The following is a 10992-nucleotide window of genomic DNA, read 5'->3' as shown; positions in this document are numbered from 1 at the left end:
ATGAGAAAAACAAACGGAAACTCTTTAAGACGTCGGAGAACGATGAGAGAACCAGGGGACAACACGAAAACGTGAATAAAAAGGAAAAATGAGGAAGTGGTCGGACCACCGGCAAGATGCCAATGACAACCCCGAAAAACTAAATATTACATTACATTACAATTGTATCATTAGAGCACATCCAGGGATTGTTCATCAACATTCTTTATTCTAAAAGGTCACTTCTGTAATTACACACCTTCCCCATAAATATTAAATATGCTAAGTTTATTAGAGTTTAGATTTCTCTTAAAAATAAAAAGTACAAACAAAAGTTCCATGTTAGTTAGTTATCCTGTATGTCGGGGAAAGTAGGTACTTTATGCCACAAATTTTAGGTTCCTTAATCTTCGAGTAAAACTCGTGTCTCAAAATCTCTTTCCCCTTTTCATCTCCAATGCAATACAATACCCGGTAATTTCTCGTACTTGTTTCAAAATTTTCTAATCTTCTTTTATCTCTTGTTTCAAAATTTGCTTAAATAAGATCTGTTTATTCAATCATTTCTTTTCATTTTACACAAAAAAAAAAAAAATAAAAAAAAAAATGGTTTCTTTGAATTAAAGTTTTAATTTTTTATTTTGGGGTTAATGGACCCCATTAACCATTAATCTCCTACACCCTTGTTGTTCTGTTTCAAGAAACTTCTTGATTGACTACTATTAAATATGTTTAATAAGCAGGCAGGTAATTCAGGTTTCAATGTATTAATTTCTTTTGTGTGGTATTTGATTAATTGTATGTAATTTTTTTTTTTTTTTTTTTTTTAATTAGTTTGTTGCTGTAGTTATTGATCGATAGATGTTCATCTTTGTTATGATAAAAGAATATTAATAATGTCTTTAATTTCCATTACTGTAATCTGAAGAATTAAAATGGAATAGTTGGATCATTAGTTAAAAGTTATAACTAGTTAGATAGATTAACATTGATTTAGATATAAGTTTTGTTATTTTTTTTTATTCGTAACGCAGGTTTATGTATCGAATGATGGCTTTTTTTTATTTATAACAATTCCTCGTTAAGTTTAGAACGATTTGGGCAGTGTGTGAATGTGGAATATCATAGCTATTATTGCAAATTGAAATTCAAATAGTTGTTGGATTAATATCTAAAGTAGTTTAAAAACTTATATTATTTGTTACAATAATTAGTTATTGTATGACCATTTTTTCTTTCTAAATGTGATAATTTGGACCTTAGATATGTGCAGGAGATTGAATTCGGGCTAAAACTTGCCTTAATAAACGTAGTTGAAGTTTTGAGAGGAGGCTTCAATTTTACGGTGGTTGTAGCGTCCTCTCTTTTTGAAGAATTACGTAGAAATGGAACAGCCTTCAGAAACTGCAAATCGGATCTCAACAGTTGACCATACCAAAGTTGTGGTCAACGGGAGCCTCATAAAAGGTATTAGTCGAAGGAAAGAGAATCGGTATTTTGATTCAATCGTAGCACAAGTGAACCGTATATGGTAAAATCCTGAACGATGAGACGGTGTGGATGGTGGGTTGGGTTGACCAAAGTTTTCTATTTATTTATTTATTTACTTTTTATTAGTGACCACTGTGAGGATCGCATAGCCCAAACACAATGTCCTGCAATATAAGTCCAAGAGTCCATCATTTTCTAAAACCAATTGGTGATAGAGGGACTTCCCCTTAGACTTATATACATACATTTGTTTTATCCCATGACCGATGTGGGACTTTGGTTTGCACCCTTACAAACCTCCCCTCAAACCTAAGTCCATCTAGGCCTCTCCTCCAACGATAGTCTGGATCCAACCTTTACCGCCGCCAACTCGGAACTCTCAACCTGGTGGGAGGGCAGGGAGATTTCGATACAAGGCTTCCAGGATCAACTCATCGTGCCAGGGTCCCCCTCGAACGAGAGCTGGGTCCACTCATCGCTGCTCAAGACCGAGGGGTGCGCCACGTCGCTGCGTGCGCTCAGGGGTGCGCCCTACTGCGCCGTCCACCACATCGGGGCTATAACCTAGCTCTGATACCACTTGTGAGGATCGCATAGCCCAAACACAATGTCCTGCAATATAAGTCCAAGAGTCCATCCTTTTTCAGCTTGAACACCCATTTATTTTTCAGTGCCTTCTTCCCGCGTGGAAGTTCTACAATCTCATAAGTTTGATTTTTCTGCAGAGAATCCATCTCATCCTGCATTGCGAGCAACCATTTTTCTTTATCCTTATGAGTTACTGCTTCATGAAAACTCTCCGGTTCTCCATCTTCAGTAAGTAGAAGGTACTCGGATTCTGGATATCTACTCGATGGAATCCGACCTCGTTCAGATCTACGAACTTCTGAAACATTCTGAGGAGATCCACCATCATCTTGACCTTGTGATGGTGCTGGAACGTCTGGCAGATGGGGTTGTGGCTCCCCCTGCTCAGCACCGTCATTTTCCTCATTATCTTCTACTTTTGGCATTTCTTCTTGCACTGAAAATTCATTTCTCATGAATGATTCCGTTGTTGCCTCTGGCACCTGAGCAGCAACATTTGACTTCTGAGATATTGTGGGCTTTTCAATATCTTCTATTGTCTGGCTTTCATGGAACACCGCGTCCCTACTTCTGTTCACCTTTTTCTCCTTTGGATCCCATAATCTGTATCCAAATTCTTCATCTCCATAGCCTATGAATATGCATGGAGTGGTCCTTGCATCCAGCTTCTGCCTGAGCTCCTTGGATACATGTGCGTACGCCAAACATCCAAATACTCTTAAGTGAGAGTATGATGGATCCTTTCCAGACCAAAGTTTCTCCGGAACTTCAAAATTCAGTGGTACTGATGAGATCGGTTGATCAAATAACAAGCGGCTCTGACTGCTTATCCCCAGAATGGCTTTGGCAGCTTAGCCATACTGAGCATGCTCCGAACACGTTCCATGATTGTTCGGTTCATTCTTTCTGCTATACCATTATGTTGAGGGGTACGTGAGACCGTCTTCTCATGTCGGATGCCATATGATCTGCAATAGGCATCGAACTGCCTGGAAGAGTATTCACCGCCGTTGTCGGATCGAAGACACTTTAACTTCTTTCCTGTCTCACGTTCTACCATGACATGGAACTGTTTGAAGTAATCGAACACCTGGTCCTTCGTCCGTAAGAAATATACCCACACCTTTCGAGAAGTATCATCGATAAACGTCAGAAAGTATCGATTGCCGCCAATTGATTCAACCTCCAAGGGACCGCAAACATCAGAGTGTACCAGACTGAGTAACTCTGATTTTTTCGTTGAAGAGGAATTAAACGAGACTCTATGCTGCTTACCAAACAGACAATGATTACAAGGATCTAGTGCAGCATCCTTGTCTACATTGATAAGCTCCTTCTTTATTAGGGTAGACAACCCTTTCTCACTCATGTGACCGAGTCTCTGGTGCCATAAGTTTTTTGAAGCCTCCTTTTCTGCAACATTAATACTGTCTGTGCAGATCTTCACATGAGTCTTGTACAGTGTGCCACAAATGTGTCCTCGAGCGACTATCATAGCGCCTCTTGACAATTTCCATGTGCCTTTACTGAAATGACTATCATAGCCCTGTTTGTCGAGAGCTATCCCAGAAAGTAAATTCAGCCGAAGATCTGGCACATGGCGGACATCCTTCAGAGTGATTGTGCTCCCGGAACTTGTCTTTATCCTGACATCTCCAATTCCGACAATCTCAGCGGAACTGGAATTTCCCATCTTCACAACTCCAAAGTCACCAGCTTTGTATGTTGTGAAGTATTCCTTGTATGGAGTTACGTGGTAGGAAGCTGCAGTATCTACCACCCATTCTGTTTCTTCTCGTGAGATGTGAAGGCATGTCTCATCATGGGTTGAATAATAAGCTACATCACCAGAGATAGTCACTAATGCTTTTCCACCCTTATTCTTCGGCTGTGAACTGCTTTGACCTTGTTCCTCTTTCAATCTATAGCGGTTCTTCTTCATATGTCCCTCTAATCCACAATGATGGCATTTATATGTTGGTTTTCTGCCATCAGCTGACCTGCCCCTGACCTGCCCCTGCTCTTGCTTCTGCCTCTCCATTTATTTTTGCTACTCATTCGCTGTCTCCCCCGATTCTCTGTGACAAAGGCATGGGTCTGATCTGTGCCCATGTCTTTTCTCCTTGCCTCTTCACTGAATAGGGCATCCTTGACCATTGACATGGTAAGTTTGCCATTCGGGGCTGAGTTGCTGAGTGTTACTACCAGCGTTTCCCAACTATCGGGAAGGGAACTAAGTAGCAGTAGCGCCTGAACTTAGTCGCCAAGCGGCATCTCTACAGACGATAACTGGTTGACCAAGCTCTGGAACTCACTGGTATGCTCGGCAACTGAAGTTCCACTTTTGAGCTTCATGTTGACTCATCAGCAGGGCTTTATTCCTAGCAGTCTTGGCCTGATACATGTCCTCCAGCTTTTTTCAGAGGACATATGCGTCTGTCTCTTGTGCAACATGGTGGAAGACACTATGATCAATCCATTGACGGATCTGACCAATAGTTTTTCGGTTTGATTTCTTCCACTCTTTCTCTTTGGCAGAATCAGGGTTTATACCCTTCAATTCAATAGGATCGAACAAATCCTTACAGCTGAGGAGATCTTCCATTCGAGGTTTCCACAGCGTGTAGTTTGTGGCTGTCAGCATAATCATAGCTCCGGAAGATGATGTTGACTCTTTTGTGGACATTATCGCCTTACAAATAATTTTTCAACACAAACGGGGTTGAATTGTAGAAAACAGAGATCACCGTTACGTCCGGAATGGTTGAAAATGGTGGAATAGACACTTCGCGGCTTAAATTCCACTTACGGGGCAAAATTATAATTTTTATAAACTTCAGGGACCAAAAATGAAATTCTGAAAATTTCAGGGACCAAATTGTAAAATTTCAGAATTGCTACAGTACTGCTACAGTAATGCTACAGTGACTTGCTGCAGTGCCGCCAGCTGCTACAGTGAATTGCTACAGTGATCGTCTTCTCCGGCGAAAATTCCGGCATCGGTCGTCTTCTCCGGCGAGAATTCCGGCGAGTTGACCAAACTTTGACCGCGTTTTCTGGGCTCGTAATAACTCCGTTTAAGTCGCCGATTTTTGCGTTGGACTCGGTTCGACGAGACGAATCCAATGGTACACTCAAAATTGAATTTTGAGAAAACTTCAGAAGACCCAAAAACTCAACCAACGTCTCTAACCAAGCTTTTGATACCACTTGTTAGGAAGAGAGGATCTCCTGGACGTTGGGAGATACAAATTTGAGAGAAAAACAACTCTATTACTAACAAGAATAGATTTACAGAGTATTACAAAACTCTTAAAAAAAAACTCTCAAAACTCACACACACTCTCTAGGTTGTGATTACACTTCTCTGAGTGATTTGGGATGATTTACAACTGAGGTTTGCACCTCTATTTATAATAAAAATTCTATGGCGGTGGAATGGTGTGAACGGAGAAGGTTGGCGGCCGTCATCGTCATCAACTTTGCTACTTCCATATGAGTTGTCAAGGTTGCCTACTTTGAATATCTAGAAGGTGGGCTTCTAGATTGTAGGCTGGAAATCTTCAATTCTCCCCCTCCAGCCGAATCCACAAACATTCCAGTTATGTGTGCATAACTCCAACTTCTCTCGAGTCACCACCTTTGTTAACATATCCGCAGGATTCTCCTTTGTATGGATCTTCACTAGTCTCAACAGTTGTCGATTAATTACCTCGCGTATCCAATGATAGCGAATATCAATATGTTTTGTACGAGAATGGTACATGGAGTTCTTGCTCAAATCTATAGCACTTTGACTGTCACAATATACCTTGTACTCCTTTTGCTTGATTCCAAATTCTTGAAGATAACGCTTTAACCACAACATTTCTTTTCCAGCTTCTGCGGCAGCAATATACTCTGCTTCAGTTGTGGATAATGCAACACACCTCTGTAGTCTTGACTTCCATGAAACAGCTCCCCCTGCAAAAGTGTAAATGAATCCTGAAGTAGATTTCCTACTATCAGGATCTCCGGCCATATCCGCATCTGTATAGCCTTCCAAGATTGGATCAGCTCCCCCGTAACAAAGACATAGATTCTTTGTACCTTTAAGATATCTGAGAATCCATTTTACCGCCTCCCAATGCTCTTTCCCGGGGTTCGAGAGAAAACGACTCATCGTTCCCACTGCATGAGCAATATCGGGCCTTGTACACACCATCGCATACATCAAACTTCCAACTGCTGAAGAATATGGTACTGACGACATCTCCCCGATCTCTTCCTTGGATGAGGGACAAGAACTCTTGCTTAACTTGAAATGGTTAGCTAATGGAATGCTAACAGGTTTGGCATTGTTCATATTGAAACGTGAAAGCACTCGTTCAATATACTTCTCCTGAGATAGACATAACCTTTTATTCTTCCTGTCTCGGGTTATCTGCATTCCCAAAATCTGTTGAGCCTGTCCTAAGTCTTTCATGTCAAAAGACTTAGAGAGTTCCATCTTCAGCTGGTTGATCTTCGTTGCGTCTTTTCCTATGATCAAAATATCGTCTACATAAAGTAGAAGAGCAACAAAATCTCCTTCAGAAAACTTTTGAATGTAGACACACTCATCTGCTGCAGTTTTCTTGTACCCGTGACTCACCATGCACGAGTCAAACTTCTTGTACCACTGCCTAGGTGCCTGCTTTAAACCGTACAAACTTTTCTTCAGCTTGCATACGAGGTTATCTCCTGAAACCTCAAAACCTTCTGGCTGCTCCATGTAAATTTCTTCATGTAAATCTCTATGAAGAAAAGCTGTCTTTACATCCATCTGTTCAAGCTCCAAGTTCATACTTGCGACCAATCCAAGTATGACTCTAATTGAAGTCATCTTGACTACTGGTGAAAATATCTCGTCAAAATCAATCCCTTTATTCTGTTGGAATCCTTTGACTACAAGTCGTGCTTTGTATTTCACCACTTCTCTTAGGTTTGAGGGGAGGTTTGTAAGGGTGCAAACCAAAGTCCCACATCGGTCATGGGATAAAACAAATGTATGTATATAAGTCTAAGAGGAAGTCCCTCTATCACCAATTGGTTTTAGAAAAGGATGGACTCTTGGACTTATATTGCAGGACATTGTGTTTGGGCTATGCGATCCTCACAACCACACATGTATATTGGTTTATTTTTGAAAAGTTTTTCCCTGTTCGGGCATACTACACAGCCCAACATGATTACTCCCTGGCTGTTTTCAACCTATCCCTGGCTACCACTAAATATTCGTCCTAAACAGGATTCGAACTTGAGACCTCTTGCAAGGAACTCGGAGGCCCATAGTGATGGTTACACATGTATACTTGTTATGTAGGAATAAAAGGGATAGAGCGTACATTTTGTAAAGCTGGACAATTCAGTTTGGGTTATTATGTTTTATCTCTAACGCGTTAATTGGGTTAAGATCTTATCTTAAGTTTTCCCACAAAGAAAGCGTTGCATCCCAAAATAGTTGCGAAAAAGCAGTTGAAATGATTTTTGTTACTAAATTATAGCAATGATGTCTCTTTGCAGGTGATTATGGTGGGAAAGGAACGTGTGGCGCATTACTTGATACGAATGATAATCATTTTGTTAATGCTAATGACCCAAACTATAGTACTAGTGAGGTATGTGCATTCTTCTTCTTTTGTGTGTTTTTTTTTTTTTTTTTTTTTTTTTTTTTTTTTTTAATATAACACCCAAAAACGAAAACAACATTGGAAATGGGCTTTGGACAAGATGGAAAAATGTAAACGTGTTTAAATAAGGGAGAATCAAAACTAAATAGAAAAAGAAAAAAAATTAGGAGCTTGTACTGTAGACATGAATATGCGTTTAAACGACTTTTAAATCCATCTAAATTTTGGACACATTTTTAAAAAACTGACCCATCTAATTCAGTAGCTGCACAATATCGCCCAAATTGTAGTGATTCTGACATTAACCGGTTATGACTAAGTCTCTTGTACCTAATTAAACAAACTAATATTTTGTGGATAATTGGATTATTTTAGTAAATGAATGAACTAACTTGAAATGTTATCATTCTAATGTTTCAGGAGAATGAAACTAACGGTATTAAAAAAGTTTGTTCGAGATTTGAGCAGTACAAGAAGAAGGCTGCAGTTATAGTCGACGAATACTTTGCCACTGATGATGTCATCTCGACTGCTAATGAAATAAAAGAACTCGAAATGCCAAACTACAGCTACTATTTCGTGAAGAAACTCATCTCAATGGCTATGGATCGTCACGACAAAGAGAAAGAAATGGCTGCAGTTCTTTTATCGTCTCTCTATGCTGATGTCATCGATCCCCGTCAAGTTTACAAAGGTTTCGTTAACCTCGTTGAATCCGCAGACGATTTAATTGTCGATATTCCCGATACTGTAGATGTTCTAGCGGTGTTTGTAGCTCGAGCGGTTGTAGATGACATACTACCGCCCGCTTTTTTGAAAAAAGAAATGGATGCATTTCCGAATGGAGCAAAGGGTATTGATGTAATTAAACGAGCCGATAAGGGTTATCTTTCGGCCACGTTACATGCCGAAATTATTGAACGAAGGTGGGGTGGTAGTCGAAATAAAACCGTTGATGATGTGAAGGAGAAAATTGATAATTTGTTGGTGGAGTATACGGTGAGTGGCGATAAAAAAGAAGCGATTCGATGTATTCATGATTTAAAAGTCCCGTTTTTTCATCATGAAATAGTGAAACGTGCAATTGTTATGGCGATGGAACGGAAAAAAGCGGAGGGCAAGCTTCTTGATTTATTGAAAACCGCTTCAGAAGAATGTTTGATAAACTCGAGCCAAATTTCAAAAGGGTTCACTCGAATTATTGATAGTATTGATGACTTGTCACTAGATATACCAAGCGCTAAAGAATTGTTACAGTCGTTGATCTCGAAAGCTGCATCAGAAGGGTGGTTATGTGCTTCGTCTTTAAAACAAGTGTCGTTTTGTGATAAGAAATTGGTGGAAGATAGCATAGTGAAGGCGTTTAAAGCGAAAGCTCAATCGATAATCCAAGAATATTTTCTAACGGGTGACGTTTTGGAAGTAAATAGTTGTTTAGAATCGGAGAATCTTTCTTCGACACCCGAATTAAAAGCTATTTTTGTTAAAAGGTTGATTATGTTAGCGATGGAGCGAAAGAAACGAGAAAAAGAAATGGCGTCGGTTTTGTTATCTTCTTTATTTTTTCCGGCGGATGATGTCGTTAATGGGTTCACGATGTTGATACATTCAGCGGACGATATTGCCCTCGATAATCCGATTGTTGTAGAAGATCTTGCTATGTTTTTAGCTCGAGCGGTTGTAGATGATGTTCTAGCCCCGTTACATTTAGAAGAAATCGGGGGTGGTTCTTTAAAACCCGATTCCGTTGGGAATCAAGTGTTGAAAATGGCCCGTTCGCTTTTGAACGCTCGCCTTTCAGGCGAACGGATTTTAAGGTGTTGGGGCGGGAGAGGTAGTTACCCAAACGGGTGGGCAATTGAAGATGTTAAGGACCAAATCGGTAAACTTTTAGAGGAATTTGAGTCGGGTGGTGACACACGAGAAGCTTGTCGATGCATAACGGAATTGGGAATGCCGTTCTATCATCATGAGGTTGTGAAGAAGTCGTTAGTGATTGTTATCGAAAGGAAGAATGATAGAGTTTGGAGGCTTCTTAAAGAGTGTTTTATTACGGGAATTATAACGCAGATTCAGATGGCGAAAGGGTTCGTTAGGGTTGCAGAATCGCTCGATGATTTGACTTTGGACGTACCTGACGCTAAAACGCAGTTTGGATCGCTTGTCGATAGGGCTAAAGCTGAAGGATGGTTGGATTCGTCTTTTAGTTTCAAGAGAGCGTCACATATGACGGTGAACAACGGGTATCATACTTAAGATGTTTATAGTTTTAGTTAGAAAAATGGTATATTTTTTTAAAAAAAAATTGGGAATAAAATGATTCTTACATTGAAGAAGTTATGAATATGATATGTTACTATTTATACACGGGTTAAATTTGTTTAAATTTACTTAACTTCATGTCACTTGGACGTTTAACTTAATCAGATCCGCTGAACTTGATACAGATAGGGCGGGTGTAAAAATTTAATAAAATTTTCATGGTTGTAAACAATAAAAAAAACTTTATTTTTTTTAGTAATTTGTTTTTAGTGTAATTTTTTTTCTAGTTAAATCCAGTGGGGCGGATACCCCTTTGTGACACTATGTTCCGCCACCGGAGATCCTACCTGCATTGTTCATTATCGTTAGAACTTATGTTTCGGAAGGATATAGTCGTCTAGTAAGATGTTAAAGATGAAAATTTGTAATACTTTTGAGATTACTAATGATAATTCTTACGATAATATGATTTTAAAGCGATTCAATTAAAGAGATGATACAGTACTTTGGTGATTGTAAATCATCATCATCATTATCATTACCAATAACAAATTAAAGAAATCAAACCAGCTAGGAAAAAAATCTGAGCAATATGCTTATAAATGTTAATCATTACATACTAGATCAAACTTTTAATACTTAATAAACAGCAGCAAACGATATAAATTAATAAACCGGTTCTTGAATAATGCTCACTTGTCTCCCGGCAACATGGTGCGGTGGGTTCAAGCCAATTGTTCAGTTGGATTCGCATCTTCGGTAGTTGGTAGTGGGGGTGGCTTATGTAGAGGGGGAGTTTGATTGTGTAATGGGTTAGAGCCAGTAGGGACCTCTCTTTTGTTGGCACCTAGCCATGGTTCGGTTGGAATTTCAGGGCTATAATCTTCGGTAGCTGGTCGTGGTGGCTTGTGTAGTGGCGGAGTTTGATTGTGTAATGGGTTAGAGCCAGTAGGGACCTCTCTTTTGTTTACACCTAGCCGTGGTTCGGTTGGAATTTCATGGCTATAAAATTTTGTTACTC

At 39.6% G+C, this 10992-nt stretch overlaps 1 protein-coding gene across 1 annotated transcript; it reads left to right on the top strand.

Annotated features, from left to right (window-relative positions):
- The first annotated feature begins 353 nt into the window (after nt 1–353).
- Nucleotides 354–10148, top strand: LOC139872960 (MA3 DOMAIN-CONTAINING TRANSLATION REGULATORY FACTOR 2-like). The gene is made up of 4 exons (XM_071860892.1): nt 354–453; nt 1243–1446; nt 7603–7697; nt 8130–10148. Exons 2-4 carry the CDS (start codon nt 1365–1367, stop codon nt 9963–9965), a joined length of 2013 nt encoding a protein of 670 aa, XP_071716993.1. The 5' UTR covers nt 354–453; nt 1243–1364; the 3' UTR covers nt 9966–10148.
- The last annotated feature ends 844 nt before the right edge of the window (nt 10149–10992 follow it).

Source organism: Rutidosis leptorrhynchoides, chromosome 10, assembly GCF_046630445.1.
Source record: "Rutidosis leptorrhynchoides isolate AG116_Rl617_1_P2 chromosome 10, CSIRO_AGI_Rlap_v1, whole genome shotgun sequence".
NCBI classification, from domain to species: domain Eukaryota; kingdom Viridiplantae; phylum Streptophyta; class Magnoliopsida; order Asterales; family Asteraceae; genus Rutidosis; species Rutidosis leptorrhynchoides.
This window is presented reverse-complemented; position numbering and strand designations above follow the sequence as displayed.

Excerpts from the sequence above, each read along its gene's own strand:
- LOC139872960 (XM_071860892.1), top strand. The coding sequence starts at position 1,365 with ATGGAACAGCCTTCAGAAACTGCAAATCGGATCTCAACAGTTGACCAT. Across the intron at positions 1,447-7,602 it reads CAACGGGAGCCTCATAAAAG|GTGATTATGGTGGGAAAGGA; the intron begins GTATTAGTCGAA and ends GTCTCTTTGCAG. Across the intron at positions 7,698-8,129 it reads CAAACTATAGTACTAGTGAG|GAGAATGAAACTAACGGTAT; the intron begins GTATGTGCATTC and ends CTAATGTTTCAG.